Source organism: Carcharhinus amblyrhynchos, chromosome 16, assembly GCF_965287045.1.
Source record: "Carcharhinus amblyrhynchos chromosome 16, sCarAmb.v2.hapA, whole genome shotgun sequence".
In the NCBI taxonomy this organism is placed as follows: Eukaryota; Metazoa; Chordata; class Chondrichthyes; order Carcharhiniformes; family Carcharhinidae; genus Carcharhinus; species Carcharhinus amblyrhynchos.
Genome location: NC_137339.1, coordinates 29,462,829 through 29,484,486, shown reverse-complemented (window position 1 = coordinate 29,484,486; position 21,658 = coordinate 29,462,829). Strand labels below are relative to the sequence as shown.

The following is a 21,658-nucleotide window of genomic DNA, read 5'->3' as shown; positions in this document are numbered from 1 at the left end:
TCTGCATGTTCCACAGTTTGGAGTTATTGCTTTATCGTTGATAAGTTCCTTGATCTCTGAAGCATGTATGGCAATCTTTACTGCATCTGTCCATTTCTGACTAGAGAACAAAAACATCATTGTACTGTATTAAGCAGTGCGCTGGCTAAAAGAGTCCTACTTTACTTTGATGCACATAACAATAACAGTTTACGAATTATAACACTTGGTAATGCCCAAGGTATTTGCAGAGAGGTATCACAAAGCAGGACAGCACAGAATGGAGATGCACTTCATAGTGGGACTTTAAAAGAATTCTGGAAGAATTGGTGTAGCTGAGGCCGTTGAAGATTTTGGCAGTGAGTTTAATTTTAATAAGTTTAAAGGGATAGAGTTTCTGCTGGTTTGTACTTGCATTACCACTGCTAAATATACAAAATCAGCCAAGTTATTGGAAAAGTTCAAGGAATTTTTTGATTTACATGTTTTTTCCAGATTGGCCCATTCCCATTAAAATTAACCAGAGCCCCATATTGAAGTAAGAAGATGGTGAGGTTCTGCTGATTGCACCCATTTGCAACTATTTGAGACGGCTCTTCAAATTGAGATTTTTAAAGCCCATAGACCTAAGTGCATGTATTTAAGGCTTTTACATTAAAAAAAAATTAAGACTGATGAGTGTGTACCAATGAAACTAGTAAAATATTCAGTATATTTTTTTTAGATGTTTATAGGGATTTAAAATCTGATCACTTGGAGGATTGGACATTTATTTAAAAATTCTTACTTTTTTGTGATGAACGCAAATATTGCAGTATTTTAAAAATGTATCAAAGAATAGTTTCGAAGATACAGAACACAATTTTTTACTACCCTGACTTGCACTAGTTCATAGAGTTTACATTTGAGACTATTGAAAGGCAAAACTTAAACCATAAATTCACAGGAAAACAGTACAATTGAATGTGCAATTTATGCTTCTTTTACCAATTGTGCCCAAAGCTGAAACTATTTCAATGACTTTTTTTATCCATTCTGGAGCTGAGAAAGTTTATAAATGTATCTAATTAGCAACTGTTTGTTACAGGTAGTGTAGGCAATACCTCAAAAGAGTAACCTTGTTTCATTTCTTATTTGTTTTCCTGATTTTTTTTTAATTGTAAAGTTACCCTTCGCAAAGAAACTTGAATTTATATAGTTCCCAATCACACAGGAAGTCCTAAACCGCATTACATTTTGAAAGCAATTCATTCAGATATAATTACTGTTTTGTAAGCAAACCTGACAGCTAACTTAATAGCTTCAAGAGTAGCAACAATGAGCTGTGTGTTGAAACGTTTGGTAATGATTATCAGGCCAAACACCTCAAGGAAGGTTCCTAAAAGGCAACTTTAAATCCTAGTGAATGTGCCCTCACTAGCTCTACTCATGCTGTTCATTTTATTTAGTCAAAGGGAATTTGTTGCATAATACCCTTAATACCTCAAAAGTAATGAAGCAGAACTTGTGTATATACATCAACTCACCCAGTGCAAAGGGGGTTATGGAGGGAGGAGGACTTTCTTGCATGTCTGCTCCTGGACTTGGCCAAGTTGGCTATCAACAGGTCCAGGGAGTCCTCCAACCTGACTGTCTGCCTTCTACTGTTATTATATTTGAGGCTAGGCAGCCCTGGGGAAGGAGCATGTAGTGTCCAGCAATAGCCTCCAGGTGTTTTATGATCAGTTGGGGGCACTGGGGCTGGAGTGCATCATCACCCCTAGAAATGGCATTTTTGTTTAGTTTTAAGTTTCCTTTGAGGTTCTGAGTTTGTTTTTTTTTAGTGACCCACCAGGAGTTTTACTCTTCTATCATTTTGATTTTTGCTTTCTCAAAAAGAATATATGATTTGAAAATGAACCAGAGATAACGTGAGGAAATTTTTCTTTCACAAATGACCGTGTACGCATCCATCTGGAAGTGTTTGGAAATTAAACAGTTTGAGATATCATAATTGTAGCATAGGATGGGGAGAAACATGTGACTGTAGATAAATAGTTCCCACAGAATTTTAACAATGGGTTTGCTTTGTGGTTGAATTTGTTGTCTACTGATCATTTTTAGTCAACAATTCAATTTTATGTTGACTATCAAGATGGTACAGGCAAAATATACGGGACTTTATTTCATCTAGCAATTCCCATGTTCTTAATGCAATTCTTCATAGGTAGTATTAGGATGAAAATATATTATCAGTAACAATTCTGAAGATCAAAAATAAGAATGCTTCTCTTTGTGTAGCCTTCCTATATTCATTAGAAACCTCAGTTCACTTAAATGGGTGGTTGTGAATTTAAATCATTGCATAGAAAGATGTCATTTTCTGGCGCTAGCCCACAAATTAGAATGAAATAGCACAGGAGATGGCCTGCTTTTTTGGCAGTGTTCATGGGCAGACGTCTTAGTAAAGCTATCCAATTGGTCTGACTCCCCTACTATTTCCCCATGACCCTGTAACTGTTAAGTGTTTATTCAAATCACTTTTGAATGTTATTGTTGAATCAGCTAACAAACGCTTTCAGCTATTTTGTCTTCAAGGTCATAACTTGCTGCGTTTTTTAAAAAATGTTTTCTTTTGCGAATCGTCGTAAATCTGGCGCTAAATAAGTAAGAAATGCAAGCAGTCAGCATTCACCATCCTGAGAGTCGGTGCCTTAAGCACAGCTGATGACTCTTGCACTCCAGCTGCCATTTCACGCTCAAGTGACCATTGATTGGCAGTGTGAAGGACCTCCATCTGCCATTGGAAGGAAGTCCTGATCAGCCAACAACTCTTCAACCTAGTCAGGCACAGCACTGCAGTGGCCAGAAGTGATACTGCAGTATTCTGCCTGGGACAAAGTCCCGAGAGGGGAGGGGGTGAAGAGAGAGGGACCTAGAGCTCCAATGTCCCAGAAAAGAGAACATCCCAAATCTTGAGAGGTCCTTCAGAGCGAGTCATTCTCCCACCGAGATGGGGAAAAGTAGAAATGTGTGTTTCCCGTCTTGCTTGTACCTGTCAGCCTAAACATTGACTTAATAGCCATTGAGGGCCTTAATAGATGGATGGGTAGGTTAACTTCCCCCTCCTGGTGTGAAATTGCATCTAGGTTTGGGGAGGTGGGTTTCTGGAGAGGATCCTGTCCATTCAATTTTATGTTCCCACTTCCTGAGAACCCCCCACCTTGGGAAGAATGTAAAATTCTGCCCAAGGAATTGTGAGAAGACTGAAAAAATGGGCCCAAACATAGCAGATGAAAGTTAATGCAGAAAAGTATGGTGATATATTTTAAATGGTGTAATATACAGGACATGCAGGAACAGTGACACCTAGTGGTGTATGTGACAATATAGTAAAAGCAAAATAATGAGGATGCTGGAATCTGAAACAATTAGAAAATGCTGGAAATTCTCAGCAGGTCTGACAGTATCTGTGGAAAGAGAATAGAGCCAGTGTTTCGAGTCTGGATGATCCTTCAGGGCTGAGAGCGAAGAGAATAAATTCCATTGGAGCGACATTCAGGATAGACGTTCCTAGAAGAGAAGTTGGCAGTGAGTTAAATACTAGGATGAAAATAAAATACTGCAGATGCTGGGATCGGAAACAAAAACAGAAAATGCTGGAAAAGCTGCTGTCAGACCTGCTGACATTTTCCAGCATTTTTTGTTCTTGTTTCAGATTCCAGCATCCACATTTTTTTTTGCTTTTAACTTAGTTAAGTAAAGTTTATTTATTAGTCACAAGTAAGGCTTACATTAACACCAATGAAGTTACTGTGAAATTCCCCTAGTCACCACAGACTGGTGTCTGTTCGGGTCAATGCACCTAACCAGCACATCTTTCAAAACGTGGGAGGAAACCGGAGCACTCGGAGGAAACCCACGCAGATGTGGGGAGAACGTATGAACTCCACACAGACAGTGACCCAAACCAGGAATCGAACCCAGATCCCTGGTGCTGTGAGGCAGCAGTGCTGCTCGTTTAACTCTGCCACTTCTAGGAATGCTTACCCTGAAGAAGTACTGCTCTTCTCTCTGACAGAATTTATTCTCTTTACTCTCAACTCTGATGAAGGATCATCTCGACTCAATGTTGGCTCTTTTCTCCTGCCACAGATCTGGTGTATAAGAAATTCCTTTAGGTGGCAAGACAGGTATTTAAAAAGAAATGGGATCCTTACCTTTATTTATAAAAACAAGGAAGTAACACCAAACCTTTATAAAACACTGGCTAAGTGTGCTCACTTCTGGACACTGCTTAGGAGTGATTTTAAGATTTTGGTGAAGATGCAAAAGAGATTTATTAGAAATTGGAATTGTGTTTTTTTTTATTAATTTGTGGGATGTGGGCATCACTGGCTGGCCAGCATTTATTGCCCATCCGTCGTTGCCCTTGAGAAGGTGGTGGTGAGCCACCTTCTTGAATCGCTGCAGTCCATGTGCTGTGGGTTGACCCACAGTGCCATTAGGGAGGGAATTTCAGAATTTCAGGTATGTGGGATATCAGTTATGTAGAGACTGGAGAAGCTGATGTTGTTTTCCTTGGAGCAGAAAGATGTAGGGGATATTTGAAACAAGTGTTCAAAATCATGAATTGTTTTGGTATAAATTTTCCACTGCCAGAATCAGAGGAAGCAGATTTAAGGTGATTTGCAAAACAACCAGAGGTGACACAAGGTAACTTCTACACAGCAAGTTATGATCATAAAAGCGCCACCTGAAAGTGTTTGAAAGCCAATTCAACAGTCACACTACTAGGGAAATAAATTGCAGGGTTATGGGGAAGCAAGAGGGAAGTGGGACTTATTTGATAGCATTACCAAGAAATCTTACTGTACTAAATCATCCTATGGTTCTATTTAGTAATTTGTGGGCTAGGACCAGAAAATGACCATGATGATGACTGGTTCTGGTCTCTTGTTATCATAAATTTTAATTGGTTCACCAATGACAACTGTGATATCAGGTGCCCTGGTCACAGCCTCTGGAATTTTTTTTTAAATCTCTCTACCCTTCCTTCTTTAAGGTGCTCTTTAAAATCAATTTTTGAATTTTGTGAGGTATTGTATTTTGGAAAGTCAAATCCAGGCAGGACTTTCATGGCAAATGGTAGGACCTTAGGGAGTATCATGGAACAGAGGGACCTTCGAGTTCAGGTGCACGTTTCCCCGAAGATGGAGTCACAGGGAGATAGGGCAATGAAGAAGGCTTTTCGCATGCCAGCCTTCATCAGTTAGGGCATTGAGTATACAAGTTGGGAAGTTATATTGCAGTTGTACAGAACACTGGTGAGGCTGCATCTGGAGTATTGTGTTCAGTTTTGGTCACTTGCTATAGGAAAGATGTTATCAAACTGGAGAGCGAGCAGAAGAGATTTACGAGAACGTTGCCAGGATTCAAGGGACTGAATTATAGGAAGAGATTGGATAGGCTAGGACTTTTTTCTTTGGAGCTTAGAAGACTGAGGGGTGATCTTACAGAGGTGTATAAGATCATGAAAGGCATGGATAGGGTGAATGCACTTAGTCTTTTTTCCAGGGTTGGGGAATTGGGAACTAGAGAGCATAGGTTTAAGTTAAGAGGGGAAAGAGGAGCAATGTTTTTACATGGAGGGTGTTATGGACGTGGAATGAGCTGCCAGAGAAAGTGGTTGAAACAGGGACATCGACAACATTTAAAAGGCATTTGGACAGATACATGGATAGGAAAGGTTTACAGGGATATAGGCCAAATGCAGACAAATGGGGTTAGCTGAGGTGGGCATTTTGTTTGGCATGGACCAGTTTGGGCAGAAGGGCCTCTCTCCGTGCTGTAGATTCTATGACCAAGTTTTGGTGATTTGGTGTTGTATCTCCATAAGACATAGGAACAGAAAAAAGCCATTCAGTCCATTGAGTATGCTCTGCCATTCAATGAGATCATGACTGATCTGATAGTCTTCAACTCCACTGCCCTGTCTTATCCCCATAACCCTTGATTCCCTTATTAAAAACCTTTCCATCTCAACCTTGAACATATTTAATGACTCAGCCTCTACAACTCTCTGCAGTAAAGGATTCCACAAATTCACTACCCTCTGGGAGCATAAATTCCTCCTCATCTGTTTTGAATGGGCAACCCCTTACTCTGAGATGATGTCCTCCAGTCCTTGGCTCTCCCACAAGGGGGAACAATCTCTCAGCATCTACCCTATCAAGTCCCTGAGAATCCTATATGTCTCAGGAAGTTACCTCTTATTCTTCTAAACTCCAATGAGTACAAGCCTACCTTTCAACTTCTCGTTAGAAGAAAATCCCTCCATACCTGGAATCAACCTAGTGAATCTTCTTTGGGCTGTTTCCAATACCAGTATATCTTTCTTCAGATAAGGAGACCAAAACTGTTCACAGTATTCCAAGTGTCTTAACTAATGCCTTGAATAGTTTAAACAAGACTTCCTTATTTTTACACTCCATTCCCAAGGCCAACGTTCCATTTGCCTTCTCAATTACCTGCTGAACTTGCATTCTCGATTTTTGTGACACATGCACCTGGATCCCCAAGTCCCTCCATGCTGTAGCTTTCTCCAGTCTTTAAATATTCAGCTTCTTTATTCTTCCTACCAAAGCGCATAATTTCATGTTTTCCTATGTTACATTCCATCTGCCAAGTTTTTGCCCATTCACCCAACCTGTTTATATCCCTCTGTAGGCTCTTTGTGTCATTGTCACTCACCACTTGCCTTCCATCAATTTTTGTGTCATCCACAAACTTGCCAATAGTACATCTCCTTATGTGGCTCAGTTTGAAAAACCTCTGGTGAAACATCTTGGGATGTTTTACTATGTTAAAGACTCAATATAAATGAAAGTTTTTGTTGTAGTAGTAGGCACTGTGGGACATTTTGCTGCACAATCAATGGAGATGCTGGATTTTTTTAATTCCAATTCAATCAAGTCCAATTCAGAGTCTCAACAAGCTGAGACATTCCCAATCCAAGCTGACAAGACAGGACTCTCACCTCCTGTCTTGGGCTTGATCTACATGATCCAAGCTGATTGGAGTAGGCATAGCTCCACCTCCAAGGCTTGATCTTATTTGCATTTTAGCCAAAGGGCCAAGATGCCTCTTTTAAAAATTGCTTCAAATGAAGCTAAAATGTAATTAATGATTTCAACCAAGCACAGCATGTTGATTTTTTTTTTGAAACTTTATTCCAATCCAATCAAGTCAAATTAAACCCAATTCAGAGTCCCAACAAGTTGGGACATTCCCGATCCAAGCTGACAAGACAGGGCTCTCACCTCCTGTCTTGGGCTTGATCTACATGATCCAAGCTGACTGGAGTAGGTGTAGCTCCTCCTCCAGGGCTTGATCTTATTTGCATCTTAGCCAAATGGCCGAGATGCCGCTTTAAAAAATTGCTTCAAATGAAGCTGAAATGTAACCTAATGACTTCAACCAAGTGCAGCATGTCGATACTACACTTGATCTTAGCCAAAAGGCCGAGAAGCGATATTATCAAGTTTGAGAGCTTTGGAGTGGATCTTTCATCCTCCTTTTGATGGCACTTGTGATAGATTGTCCTGGTGCCATTGCATAAACTCTTACTTTATTGGTCTAATTGAAACAGGATCAAGCAAAATGACTACAGAGGTCCAAGTAAAGAACAATTCAACATCACACTGGTGTAATTGGTTGAAGCTAAACTAATACATTGTGAGCAAACTATGGTGCAGTACATTCATAGAAACAAGAACCAGGAGTAGGTTATTCGGCCCTTTGAGCCTGCTCTGCCATTCATTTTCATCATGGCTGATCGTCAAATTCAATATCCTGATCCTGCCTTCCCCATCCCTCCCATTCCTTGATCCGTTTAGCTCCAAAAGCAATATCTAACTTCTTGAAATCACACAATGTTTTGGTCTCAACTACATTCTGCAGTAGTGAATTCTACAGATTCGCCACCCCCTCCCTGGGTAAAGAAATGTCTCTTCACCTCCTTATCCTCAAACTATGACCCCTGGGTCTAGACTCTCCCACCAACGGGAAAAAGGTACAAAAGTCTGATGTCACATACCAACCAACTCAAGAACAGCTTCTTCCCTGCTGCCATCAGACTTTTGAATAGATCTACCTTGCATTAAGTCGATATTTCGCCATACCCTAGCTACGGGCTGCAGCACTACATTCTGCACTCTCTCATTTTCTTCTCTATGAACTGTATACTTCGCAAGAAACAATACCTTTCACTGTAAATTAATGCATGTGACAATAATAAATCAAATCATCGGGAACATTCTTTCTGAATCAACTTATAAAACCCTGTTACAATTATATAAGTTCCTATGAAATCTCGTCTCACTCTTCCAAACTCTAGTGAGTATAATCCTAACCGATTTAGTCTCTCCTCAGGTTCTCTGTATTAAATTGGTGCTTTGGTATGTACTTGATATTTGGGAATATTTGGTGAATGAATGGGGCTCATCAGGTAGCTTCGGATTGTAATAAACGAAACAGCCGACTAGAGGCGCAGTTGCACTGTGTATTTAAAATGACAAATTAAAAGCTGCTGTACATTGTTAATATCAACATTCAAACGAAACGCGCAAAATGTTCGACCGGTACCTTTTTAAAATGTACTTTTCTAGTTGGTGTGTAAAATAAACTTGAGCAAGACTTTAAAGAGAAAGTTGGATCTGGAGCAAGTGGGGTGTCTCAGCTCCACCCTTGATGTGTGGGATAGAGAGACAGACAGACAGAGAGCAGAAACATCCGGACAGGAGAGCAGTAGCGGAGCCGCTCTAAGCTCTGGACTCGCCAGCACCAACTCGGAGGGTGGGCTTTGCTTCCCCCACCCCCCGGCGGCTCGGTGACGCTGCTCTGGTCGCAGCTCGATCACAATCCTCAGCCGTGTGACGAGGCGACGCTTATGCCTGAAGCCGCTGGGACGAGACCAGCCAGTCCTCTCGGGTGCGGGATGGGGTCTGAAGAGCGGAGCCTGGTCGATAAGTTGCTGGAGAGGGAGGAGGAGGAGGAGGAGGAAGAGGACCCCCCTCAACCCGGGGGCTCAGTGCGTGTCCTGCAGGTGAGAGGGGGGAAAAAAAACATGTTAACATAACCAGCTCCTGAAAAGAGGAACTGAAAATTTAAACCGAGAAAATGCATGCAAATGCCCATCTTCTAAGAGAGATAATAGATAGCTGACCCTTCCACAGTATAGAGGTTTTGTGCCAATTCAAGCCCCTTCAGCGTTAATCGACAAAAATTTAATTCATTTCAAAAAATTAAGCTGAGCAGCTGAAGCATTGAAACAAGACACAAGTCTGATTAAAATTTAGCGAGTGAAGATATCATCAGGTCAGTGTGAGCAGTAACTAGAACAACAGGTGATACACAATTTGCTTAAGTATTTCCTTAGGGCAGTGTGCGTGAGTTGACATGGAGTGAGACCAGCAACGGACTTGATTCTGTGAAGCATTCTATAATGAAATTATAACAAGTCTCACAACACCAGATTAAAGTCCAACAGGTTTGTGAGGGGATGCGAGTTAAAAGTGAGGGATGGGAGGTTGAGGAGGGACTTGAGGAAAAACGTTTTTACCCAGAAGTTGTTGATGGTCTGGAATGCGCTGCCTGGGAGTGTGATGCAGGCAGGATACCTCGCATCCTTTAAGAAGTATCTGGATGAGTACTTGGCACGCCATAACATTCAAGGCTGAGGGTGGCAAGTAGGATTAGATGGGCAGATCAGGGCATTTCATGTGTTGGTGCAGACTAGATGGGCTGAAGGGTCTCTTCTGCATTGTAGTATTCTGTGACTTGGAATCATAAGCTTTTGGAGCATTGCTCCTTCATCAGGTGGAGCCTCACTCCATCCAATGAAGGAGCAGTGCTCCAAAAGCTCGTGATACCAAATAAACGTATTGGACTTTAACCTGGTGTTTGTTGTGAGATTTCTTACTGTGTGCACCTCAGTCCAATGCAGGCATTGCCACATCATAGTGAAATAGCCCAGTGCTTGTCAAACTTAGTTTTGTTGTAGGGCCCTTAGGGTTTCAACTTGATTCGTAATTAAGGACACTTCCCACTCTTCTTCCGCCCTCCAAACATTACAATCTTCAAATCTTTTAAATATAAAGAGTAATTTAATAATACTCTTTTGAACCAAGATGAATTCACCTGTTCCCTTGATATTAATGGGTCGACCTGGTTATTTTTGGGTTCCTCCTGATGCTCTTAATGTTCCCCCTGTCCATCAGCCCACTGGTGAATATGTGGCAGTGGGACATAACTCCCAATCTCCCTGCACACAGGACTTACACTGAAGCTGCTGCTAACCACCCTTGACTGTAATATCTACCTGACCATAGTGCACTGAGCAGTTACTCACCTATAGGACCATAAGACATAAGAGCAGAATTAGGCCACTTGGCCCACTGAGTCTGCTCCACCATTCAATCATGACTGATATTTTTCTCAACCTCATTGCCCTGCCTTTTCCCCTTATTATTCAAGAACCTATTGATCTCTGTCTTAAAGTCACTCAATGACCTGACCTCCAGTATTCAGCAGCAAAAAGTTCCACAGATTCACCACTCTCTGGCTGAAGAAATTCCTCCTCATCTCTGTTGATTGTCCCTTTAGCCTGAGGTTTTGCCCTCTGGTCTAGTTTTTCCTACGAGTGTAAACATCCTCTCTATCCAGGCCTTGCAGTAACCTATAAGCTTAAATAAGATCTTCCCTTATCCTTCTAAACTCCAATGAGTACAGACTGTTCCTCATACAACAAGCTCTTCATTTCAGGGATCATTGTTGTGACCCTCCTCTGGACCCTTTCCAAGGTTAGCTCATCCTCCCTTAGATATGGGGCCCAAAACTGCTCACAATACTCCAAACGGGGTCTGATCAGAGCCTTATACAGCTTCAGAAGTGCATCCCTGCTGTTGTATTCTAGCCCACTCGACATGAATGCTAACATTGCATTTGCCTTCCTAACTGCCAACTGAACCTGCACGTTAACCTGAAGAGAATCTTGAACAATAACTCCCAAGTCCCTTTGTGTTTCTGATTTCCTAAGCGTTTTCCCATTTTGAAAATAGGCTATTCTTCATTCCTCCTTCCAAAGTGCATAACCTCATACTTTTCCATATTGTATTCCATCTGCCACTTCTTTGTCTACTCCCCTAACCTGTCCAAGTCTTTCTGCAGCCTCCTGCTTCCTCACTACTACCTGTCCCCCTACGTGTCTTTGTATCATCTGCAAACATAGCAACGGTGCCTTTAGTTCCTTCCTCCAAATCGTTAATGTATATTATGAAAAGTTGTGATCCCAGCATTGACCCCTGAGGCACACCAGGCTGTCATCCTGAAAAAGATCCCTTTATTCCCTTTACTCTCTGCCTTCTACCAGTCAGCCAATCCAGTGTCCATTGCCAGAACCTTACCCTTAACACCATGAACACTTATTTAACAGTCTCCTATGCAGCACCTTGTCAAAGGTCTTCTGGAAATCTAAATAAATTGTATCGACTGATTCTCCTCTATCTAATTTCAGTGTTACCTTCTCAAAGAAAGTAGGGCAGCACTGCTCAATCAGTGTTTTATATGATCTTACAGACCTTTTGGAACGTGTCTGTGGGTTCAAAGGATCTGTGGCCCACTGTTTCAGAGCTACTGAGACGATTAACCATACTGTTTCTCTCTGAACGCTTCCGAACAAGAATGGCTATCTGGGCAATGTACCAAAATGTTGGTGATTGTGGAACAAGATCCTCCCACTAAGAGTCAGTACCTTTGCAATAGCAGGAAGAATAGAAAGGGAAATTAACATTATGCCTAGAATAACTTGATCTTCATTCCTCTGTTTGATTCTATTCTTTTTTAACAGAAATCCTTTGCCCTCCCTCCCAGATCTTTAACTCTTTTTCTCTGTCCTCTATCCATAGAAGGGCAATGGACGAGCTCTTCCATTCTGCCGGAAGCTCTGCTTTGCTGTGGGAGGTGCACCATATCAAATGACAGGAAATGCTATTGGCTTCTTCCTCCAGATCTTCCTGCTGGATGTGGTTCAGGTAAGATCCATTCATACAAATCATTCCAGTCCATTTCCATGTTTGTAGTCACCTCTCCAGTGATGTCATGAACTAGAGTCATAGAGACGTACAGCCCAACTTTGCTGATCAGGTTTCCTAACTGAACTGGTCCCATTTGCCTATATTTGGCTCATATCCCTGTAAACCTTTCCTGTTCATGTACCTGTTCAAATGTATTTTAAATTTTGTAATTGTATCCATCTCTTATCACCTCCTCTAGCAGCTCATCCTATATGTGCATCACCATCTGTGTGGAAAAAGTTCCCCCACAGGTCCTTTTTAAATCTTTCATGGTGGTACAGTGGTTAGCACTACTGCCTCACAGTGCCAGGGACCTAAGTTTGATTCCCGGTTTAGGTCACTGTCAGTACTGAGTCTGCACATTCACCCTGGGTGTGCATGAGTTTCCTCTGGGTGCTCCGGTTTCCTCCCACAGTGTGAAAGACATGCTGGTTAAGTGCATTAGCCATGTTAAATTCACCTTCAGTGTACTCAAACAGGTGTTGGAGTGCAGCAACTGGGGGATTTTCACAGTAACTTCATTGCAGTGTTAATGTAAGCATACTTGTTGCACTAATAAACTTCAAGCTCATCTCAAACCTATGCCCTCTAGTTTTGGACTCCCCCATCCTGGGGAAAAGACCTTGGCTATTCACCTTATCTATGCCCCTCATGATTTTATAAACCTTTATAAGGTCACCCCTCATCCTCCCATGCTCCAGGGAAATAAGTCCCAGCCTATCCAGCCCTCTCTATAATTTTAGTCCTCCAGTCTCAGTAGCATCCTTGTAAATCTTTCTTGCATCCTTTCCAGTTTAATAATATCCTTCTTAAAGTAGGACGAGCAGAATTGTACACAGTACTCCAAATGTGGCTTCAACTAGTGAACCAGAAGTCATGAGCTCTGAATATTTTGTGACAAATTAGGAAATAAAATTCACTAAATGTATTCAAATCTATGAAACTGTAGTTAAAGTTTCAAATAGCTCTCCAGTGTCCTTCAGGCGTGGGAACTTGCTACTCCTAACCAGTTTGGTCTATTTGTGACTCTAATCTAGTAGAATGTGGTTGACCCTTAATACTCTCTGAAGTGGCTTAAGAAACCTGAGAGCTCTATACCACTTGGAGGGCCTGTTTCCTATGCTGTGTGGTTCTTTGTTCTTTGTAATATAATCTTATGTTATATCTAATATATATCTGACACATCATGTTGGTTGGTGGGAAATGGAAAAGGAAAAGTAAATGACCCTTCTGGGCCTACACCTGATATGCCTACCACCAAAATAAACAGCAGCAGGAGTGGGTCATATGCCACTTGAACGCCTGCACCAAGCAATAAGATCAAGACTGAACTTTGACCTCAACTTCACTTTCTTGCTCAATTTCCATTCCATCAATTAGTGTTCAAAGTTATTATTGATCTCAGTCTTAAATATAATTGACAATTGACAATCCACAACCCTGTGGGTTAGAGAGTACCAAAGGTTTACAACCCTCTGAGTGAAGCCGTTTGCCCTCATCTCAGTCCAAAATTACCATCTCCTCAACCTGGTGCTGTGCCCCCCAGTTGCAGACTCCCCAGTGAGTGGCAACAGTCACTTAGCATTGACTCTGCCAAACTGTTTTGGGATCTTGAGTTCCAATGAGATCATCCCCCCTGTTTTTATACATTCCAGAGAATATAAGCTCGCTCTATCCAATTGTTCCTCCTAAGTCAGCCCCCTCATCCCACGAATCAAGAATCTGCTTTGAAACTTCTGAAGTAAATATATCCTTCCATGGGTACAGTGATCAAAACTGTACACAGTACTCCAGATTGTCACAAAACCATGTACAATTGCAGCAAGGCTTCCTCACTTTTGTCCTGTAGCCTCCTTGCAATAAAAGCCCACGTATCGTTTGCCTTCCTAATTGCTTGTTGGACCTGTTAACAATGTGTTTCACATACCAGGAACAGCAAATCAAACAGAACATCACATTTCATAATTTCTCACAATTAAAGAATGCTTTTTTTAAATTCTTCCAACCAAAATGAATAAGCTTGTATTTTCTCATATTATACTCCACTTGCCACCACCTTGTCCACTCGCTTAACCTATCAATGTTCCTCACATCTTGCTTTCCCATCTATCTTTGTATCACTAGCAAACTTTGGGTATGTTGCATTCTGTTACTTCACCTAAGTCATTAATATGGATTGCAAATAGCTGAGACCTCAGCACTGATCCCTGTGGCACCCCATTAGCAACCTCACTAACCTGCCAACTTGAAAATTACCCAATTATTCATAGTCTCTGTTTATTTCTGGGCCTGGGCCTCTATCCACGTAACCCAATGTAATTACCCTGCTAACCCTTCTAAACTACACATCTTGGGACACTAGGGACAAGTTAGCATGGCCAATCAACCTAACCGGCACATCTTTGGACTGGGGGAGGGAACCGGAACACCAGAGGACCCAGACAGTCATGCGAGGCTGGAATTGAACCCGGGTCTCTGGCACTGTGAGGCACTAGTGTTAACCACTGTACCATTGTGCCGCCCGAATATATTCTAAATTAAATTCCCCAGGCTGCTCAGGTACTGATTACTGTGAGATGATACAGAGGGAGGGTAGGTACATATCCATGGGGAGAAGGCAGAAATCCTCTATCCTTCCTAATACATTATCTGAACCCATAAGCCTTTTTCTTCCTTTCAAGAGCCACCTTATTGAATTCTTTTGGTAATCCAAGTGTACCTGTATCTAATGGATCTCTGCTACCCTGCCAGTTACTCTCATTTGTTAAATACAGTCTTCTTTTCATGTAACCATGTTGACTTTGTCTAATCATATTTTGGGCCTTATGATTTTTTAAACTGTGCTGTTACCACTTCCTGTTACCATGCTGTAACAGCAGTATATACAGGATATATTGCAGCAACTCACTAGACTTTAATCAATAGCATTTTTTTAACTAGATGCATGTGTCGGATATTGCTAATGCTCTAGTTTGTAGTTTATCTGAGACTTCTAGATTTGTTAACACTATAATGTGCAATAACAGGAGAGAATGTATTTCAGTTATTTTCTTCTATGCTGTCATAAGGTTAATCTTTGTTTCCCATTTCCTCTGTTCCACTTTTGATAACCAGACTTTTGGCCACTTATTAGCCTTTCCCATTGGAAATGAATCACTGAATCATCCAGTTTAATGTCTTCTGTTTCTCAAAGTCTTCATCGCAATTCTTCTGACTACATTTCCTTTTGTCACTTGTCCTATTTCTTGTACTTCCAGTTTTCCCCCTCTAGATGGATATCCACTGATTCTCGGCTTTCCTGAAAAGTATTTTGAGCTGCCTCTAGCGTCCCACCTTCGCTCTGGGGTCACTTCCATACTTACTTCTCTGACCTCTTCCAGTCCTACAAGCATTTGAGATCTCTGCGCTCGTACTCCAACCTCTTGTGATTTTTAATCATGGCACCATTGGGAACCCTACCTTCAGCTGCCTGGGCCCTATTCTGGAATCCTTTCTCTAAATTGGTGGTGTGGTGGCACAGTAGTTAACATTGCTGCATCACAACAACAGGGACCTGGGTTCAATTCTGGCAACTGGTGACTCTGTGGAGTTTGCATGTTCTTTCCATGTCTGCATGGATTTCCTCCCACAATCCAAAGATGTGCAGGTTAGGTTGATTAGCCATGCTAAATTGCCCGTAGTGTATAGGGTTGGGTGGACTGGCTATGCTAAATGTTTACCAGGATGTTGCCTAGTCTGGAGGGTATTAGCTATGAAGAGAAGTTGGATAAACTCAATTTGTTCTCACTGGATTGGCAGAGCTTGAAGGGTGACCTGATAAAAATTTACAAGATTATGAGTGGCATGGAGAGTGGATATTCAGATGCTCTTTCCTTGGATAGAAAAATGAAGTACTAGGGGACATAGATTTAAGGTGGGGGGGGGGGGAAGTTTAGAGGAGATGTGCAAGGCAAGTTTTTTTACACAGAGGGTGGTGACTATCTGGAACACGCTGCCCAGGAGGTGATGGGAGCAGGTACGATAGTGACATTTAAGGGGTTTCTAGACAAATACATGATTAGGATGGGAATGGAAGGGTCTGGTCTCTAAGTGCGTACGATTGTAGTTTAGGCAGGCATCATGATCGGCACAGGCTTGGAGGACCGAGGGCCTGTTCTGTGCTGTACTATTCTTTGCTCAATTTTGTTTGTTGTTAAATTGCCCCTTTGTGTCAAGGGGATTAGAAGGCTGAATTAGTGGGATTACAGGATAGGGCCTCAGTGGGATTGTTATCGGTGCAGGCGTGATCGGTCGAATGGCCACCTCCTGCATTGTAGGGATTCTATGAAATCCCTTTATCTCTCGCACTGTCTTCAAGCTGCCTCTTCAAATCCACTTTTCTCCTTTTATTAAATGCAGAATTTATAGTTAGTCTTTCAACAAAAGACTTTAACAAAATCAAAACTTTCCATACTGGAAGAAGCTACGTAAAGCAAAAACAGGCCTAGGAGTAGAAATACAGATATCTGTCAAACGGCTAATCTTGTGACGGTCATAGTGTATGAAAGTCTAATTGAGATTTACCTTCTCCTGAGCTGAAAAGGCAACTTTACATCTGAGCTCAACATATTTCAAGGGATCAGCAATCTCTTTCCTTGAAATCTGTCTGCTATAATTTTAGCATTCATCGTCAAAGGAAAAGCTTCCTAACTATCAGGAAAAAGTCCATCAGTGTTTTGCAGCAATACAGTAACTGTTTCGTCCTTGAGTACATTTGTGTGAAGTTCATCCATTTGGAGTTAGACTGTCTAGAAACATGGAGCATGTAGACTGTTATAATTTTTTTATCTGTATTATCAAAGCTTATGTATTTTAATTTACCTGATAGCCTTTCTAGAATTTTCAAGTTCTAACCTAGCAAATCTTCATCTTTTTGCACAAAATATAGTTTTTGAAAATAATTTGTATCAAAGAATTATCCTCACTATTTTGCCACACCTAACAAATTCTCATCATTTCGTCAACTCTTTCCATCTCATTCCATCCCCATCTTGCTCTTGGCATCCACATCAATCTCATCCCATGGAAATAGTCTCTCCAGTCAGGGGAACTTTGTTGCTGAGCTCCACTTTTTTTTTGTTCTCCGCCACTCTGCTACTGCCTCCACCAACTGTTGGCGACCGCTTGTGTATGACACGGCTCCAGTCTTTCATGCACCTGATGTGCCTCTGCATATACTGCCCATCAAATAAATCCATCAACAACCACACCCCTTTAAATGATCAATTGAAATAGTTTGTTTTTTTTGATTTGATTTATTATTGTCAATGTATTAACATACAGTGAAAAGTATTGTTTCTTGTGTGCTATATACAAAACATACCATTCATAGAGAAGGAAATGAGAGGGTGCAGAATGTAGTATTACAGCCATAGCTAGGGCGTAGAGAAAGATCAACTTAATGCAAGGTAAATCCATTCAAAAGTCTGACAGCACCAGGGAAGAAGCTGTTCTTGAGTTGGTTGGTACATGATCTCAGATTTTTGTATCTTTTTCCTGTCCTTAGAAAGTGAAAGAGAGAATAGTGGGGGTTCGTGGGGTCCTTCATTATGCTGGCTACTTTGCCAAGGCAGCAAGAAGTGTAGACATAGTCAATGGATGGGAGGCCAGTTTGCGTGATGGAATGGGCTACATTCATGACCTTTTGCGGTTTCTTGTGATCTTGGGCAGAGCAGGAGCCATACCAAGCTGTGATACAACCAGAAAGAATGCTTCCTATGCTGCATCTGTAAAAGCTGGTGAGAGTCGTAGCTGATATGCCAAATTTCCTTAGTCTTCTGAGAAAGCAGAAGCATTGGTGGGCTTTCATAACTATAGTGTTGGCATGGAGGGGGACCAAGACAAGTTGTTGTCAGACAGGCAAAAGCTATTCTCCATATAGCTTTGTATTTTGTATCGAATTGAACGATTGAAGGGTTCGTGATTACTTTTGGGTCCTTCAGTACTATTGCAGTTGAGTGTTTGAATCACTGACTGCTCACCACAGTGCAGGGTCCATGTATACATGACGACACTTATTTTGTGTATTTATGAATCTTCTCTCTCTTTCAGATGGAGGCTTTCTATGCATCTCTGATTTTATTCATAGGTCGAGCTTGGGATGCTTTCACTGATCCCATTGTTGGATTCCTTGTCAGCAAAAGCAGGAGAACAAGATTTGGCAAGTTGCTTCCTTGGTGAGGATGTCTTGCATCTTGTTTTCTTATGGTATCTAGTGGAATACAAGAAGCAGCACATCTGCAGCTGATCTCTTGATGTTACAGGCTGCTTACTAAAGTAATTGTTTAAAGAAGCATCAACTATTAATTGAAGCAAGTCCTTTAATTCTCCCTTGCAGCTTTAAGCTCTGTATTTTTAAATTGAAAGGCTGCTGAGTTATTAGACTGAGGACAACCATTTGATGATATCAAATCAAGCAGCTATGTCAGTTTAAAATGACTGGATCCATAGTCTTTAATGATGCAAAGAACTGACTTAAAGACCTGTGACTATCTGATTCTCCATCATTTATCCTGTTAAAGGAATTATAGATGTATGCTGTTGAAAATGTTCTTTAGCTCCTCATCAGTACTATCTATAATCCACCTTTTTACTTTTATTAATACTAACTCTAATTCGATTTAACTGATTTTTAAACTATTTCCAGTCCCCTTGACCATTTAAGTTTGAAAATCTTTAAAAACGTGTATTCTTTCAGACTTTGTGGTGAATTATTTCTTTGATCCAATTTCAAAAACACATCCAGAATACCGTGTTTACTACTGTTCAGAAAATTTCATACCCAAGATTTGTTACTTGATCTGCTCGTACAGATTGTTATCAAACTGTGTACACAGGGGAGAAGTATTTTTGGTAAATCAAAATCGGACTGCAATGAGAACTATTTATTGAAACACAAATTGAAGATCGAATAAGCGTGGCTGGAAAGTTATGCTGAACTTTCACCAACCAATGTTCTGAACAATATTAGTGCATCAACAAAGCCAAACAGCAGTCATTTGGTGATGGTACTAATAATTTGTGAATTAATTGCTAGTAAACGTACAACTGTGAGAACTCACAAACAACATTGTATTGTGGAACACTGGATCTGGGGATTGATAAATGAACAGTAATGGACTCGAGATGAAGTGACACTGCAAATTTGGAATTAAATTTTATAAGCATATCATTTGCTGTGAATAACTCTTTTCTTATCTGTTTCTTTCTCTAGGATATTGTTTTCCATGCCGTTTGGAGTTGCTTCTTATGCCCTGTTATGGTTCAGTCCTTCTTACACAATGTCCTGGAAATACAGCTTCTTCTGGTATCTTATGACCTACTGCGCATTTCATACCTGCATGAGTGTAAGTTTTATTTAGCACCCAGAAGCCAATAAGACATTTGCATCCACCCAGCAATTGTGGGAGTGGGACTGGTTGATGTTTCCATATCTATGTGTCTAACAGCCAGCATCTCTCTTTGCACCTGGACATTGGGATCCAGCTCCCTCTTGAATGCCTCAATTGAACCTGCTTCCATCACACTGTCTGGCAGTATATTCCAGGTCCTAATCATTTCTGTGTGCAAAGGTTTTTCCTCATGTCGCCATTGCTTTGTTTGCTAATTCCCTTAAATCTGTGGTGTCTTGTTCTTGATCCTTATACCAAGGGACTAGCTTATCCCTATTTACTTTGTCCAGACTCCTCATGATTTTGAAAACCACTATCAAACCTCATCTCAACCTTCTCTTCAAAGAAAATAGCCTTAAGTTCTCCAATCCATCCATGTAACTGAAGTGCCTCATCCATTCTCATGACTTATTTTCTGCATTCACTCTAATATCTTGACATCTTTGCTAAAGTGTGGAGGCCAGAAAAAGCAATACATCAGCTAAGACCAAACCAGTATTCTGTACGTGTTTAACATAACTTCCTTGCTCTTATACTCTACATCCAGCCCTATTAATAAATCTCAGGTTGCTATCTGCTTTATTGACTGCTCAATCCACCTGTTTCACCACTCTCAATGATTTATGCACACATACCTCCAAGTACCTCTGCCTCTGAACCCTCTTTAGAATTGTATCTTCTGTTTTATATTACCTTTCTGCATTATTCCTACAAAATGAATCATTTCACACTTCTCAGCATTAAATTTAATCCGCTACTCTTCCAGCCTGCCACATCCTTTTTTGAAGTTCTATATTATCGTCCTCACAGTTCACAATGGTTGCAAGTTTTGTGTCACGCACACATTTTGAAATTGTGCCAAGGTCTAGATCATTAATATTTATCAGGAAGGGCAGAGGTCCCAACACTGGCCCTGGAGAACTCCGCTACAAACCTTGCTCCAGTCCAAAAATCATTCACTAATCATGACTCCAATTCCTGTTACTCAGCCAGTTTCATATCCATACAATTCCTATTTCTTCTATAAGCTCTAATTTTGCTCAAGTCTCTTTTGCAGCACTGTGAGGTCACATACACCACATCAACAGCTTTACCCTCATTGTTACCTCATCAAAAAAAACTACGAGCAAGTTAGTCAAACATGATTTGCCCTTAACAAATCCATACTTTTTTAATTAACCTGTATTTGCCCAAGTGACTATTAATTTTGTCCCAAATTATTATTTCTAGAAGATTGCACCAGAATTAAACTGGCCTGCAGTTAATGAGTTTATCTTTATACCCTTTTTTAGCAAAGATAATACACTTGTCTTCTTCCAATCCTCTGGCACACTACTGAGTCTAGCTAAGAAAGACTGGAAAATAATGGCCAGTGCCTCTGCAATTTCTGCTGTCTCTTCTTTGTAACTTTCATTGCACTCTGTCTATTCTCAGAGCCTTATCAACTGTAAGTACCATCCTATATCCTATTCATGATCACCTTTTCAATGTTAAACCCTTCACAGATCTGAATCACCTCCTTTTTCACCATGACCAGTGCAGCATCTTGTTCCTTGATCTCTGCCTTCATGCTTGCATCACCTTTTTTGGCTGTTAATTCACCCTACTCCTCCTTTCAGCATCCTTTTATTATTTATAGACCTCTAGAAAACATTTGGATTCTCTTTTATATTTGCTGCTGGTCTCTTTTCATAATCTCTCTTTACTTCTCTTATTTGCTTTTTCACTTTATCTGTGAACTTTCTATATTCAGCCTGGTTCATGGTTGTACAGTGTACCTGACATCTGTAATAAACACACTTTTTCTCCTTCATCTTAATCTCTACCTCTTTTGTCCAGGAAGCTCTGGATCCATTTGCCCTGCCTTTCCTCTTGCTGGAAATATATCTTGCCTGTTCCCAAGCTCTCTCCGCTAAAGGCAGCCCATTGCCTGGATACGATTTTGCCAACCTTTGATACCAGTTGATCAGGCCAGATCCATTGTCAAAAAAAAGTTGTAACAACATTGCTCAGTGTCATTTATAGGCCATCAACCATTGGGAAGGATGCAGAGGAACAAATTTGCAAGGAACTTATAGAGAAACTAGAATTATAGAGTAGTTATAATGGGAGACTTTAATTATCTGATCATAGCTG

At 40.9% G+C, this 21,658-nt stretch overlaps 1 protein-coding gene and 1 non-coding gene across 2 annotated transcripts in view; one reads left to right on the top strand and one right to left on the bottom strand.

The window, feature by feature from the left end:
* Window positions 1–7,301: 7,301 nt before the first annotated feature.
* On the bottom strand, window positions 7,302–7,493 carry LOC145354100 (U2 spliceosomal RNA). Its single transcript, XR_013888792.1, has one exon. It is a non-coding gene; the product is annotated as a U2 spliceosomal RNA (small nuclear RNA).
* A 1,233-nt stretch (window positions 7,494–8,726) lies between these two features.
* LOC145353931 (sodium-dependent lysophosphatidylcholine symporter 1-like) overlaps window positions 8,727–21,658 on the top strand; it is a 55,602-nt gene continuing 42,670 nt past the window's right edge. Inside the window, exons 1-4 of the mRNA XM_080204937.1 lie at window positions 8,727–9,064; window positions 11,925–12,050; window positions 18,183–18,307; window positions 19,345–19,477. Coding sequence (XP_080061063.1) covers window positions 8,909–9,064; window positions 11,925–12,050; window positions 18,183–18,307; window positions 19,345–19,477 — 540 coding nt within the window. The 5' untranslated portion in view covers window positions 8,727–8,908. The remainder of the gene's footprint in view (window positions 9,065–11,924; window positions 12,051–18,182; window positions 18,308–19,344; window positions 19,478–21,658) is intronic.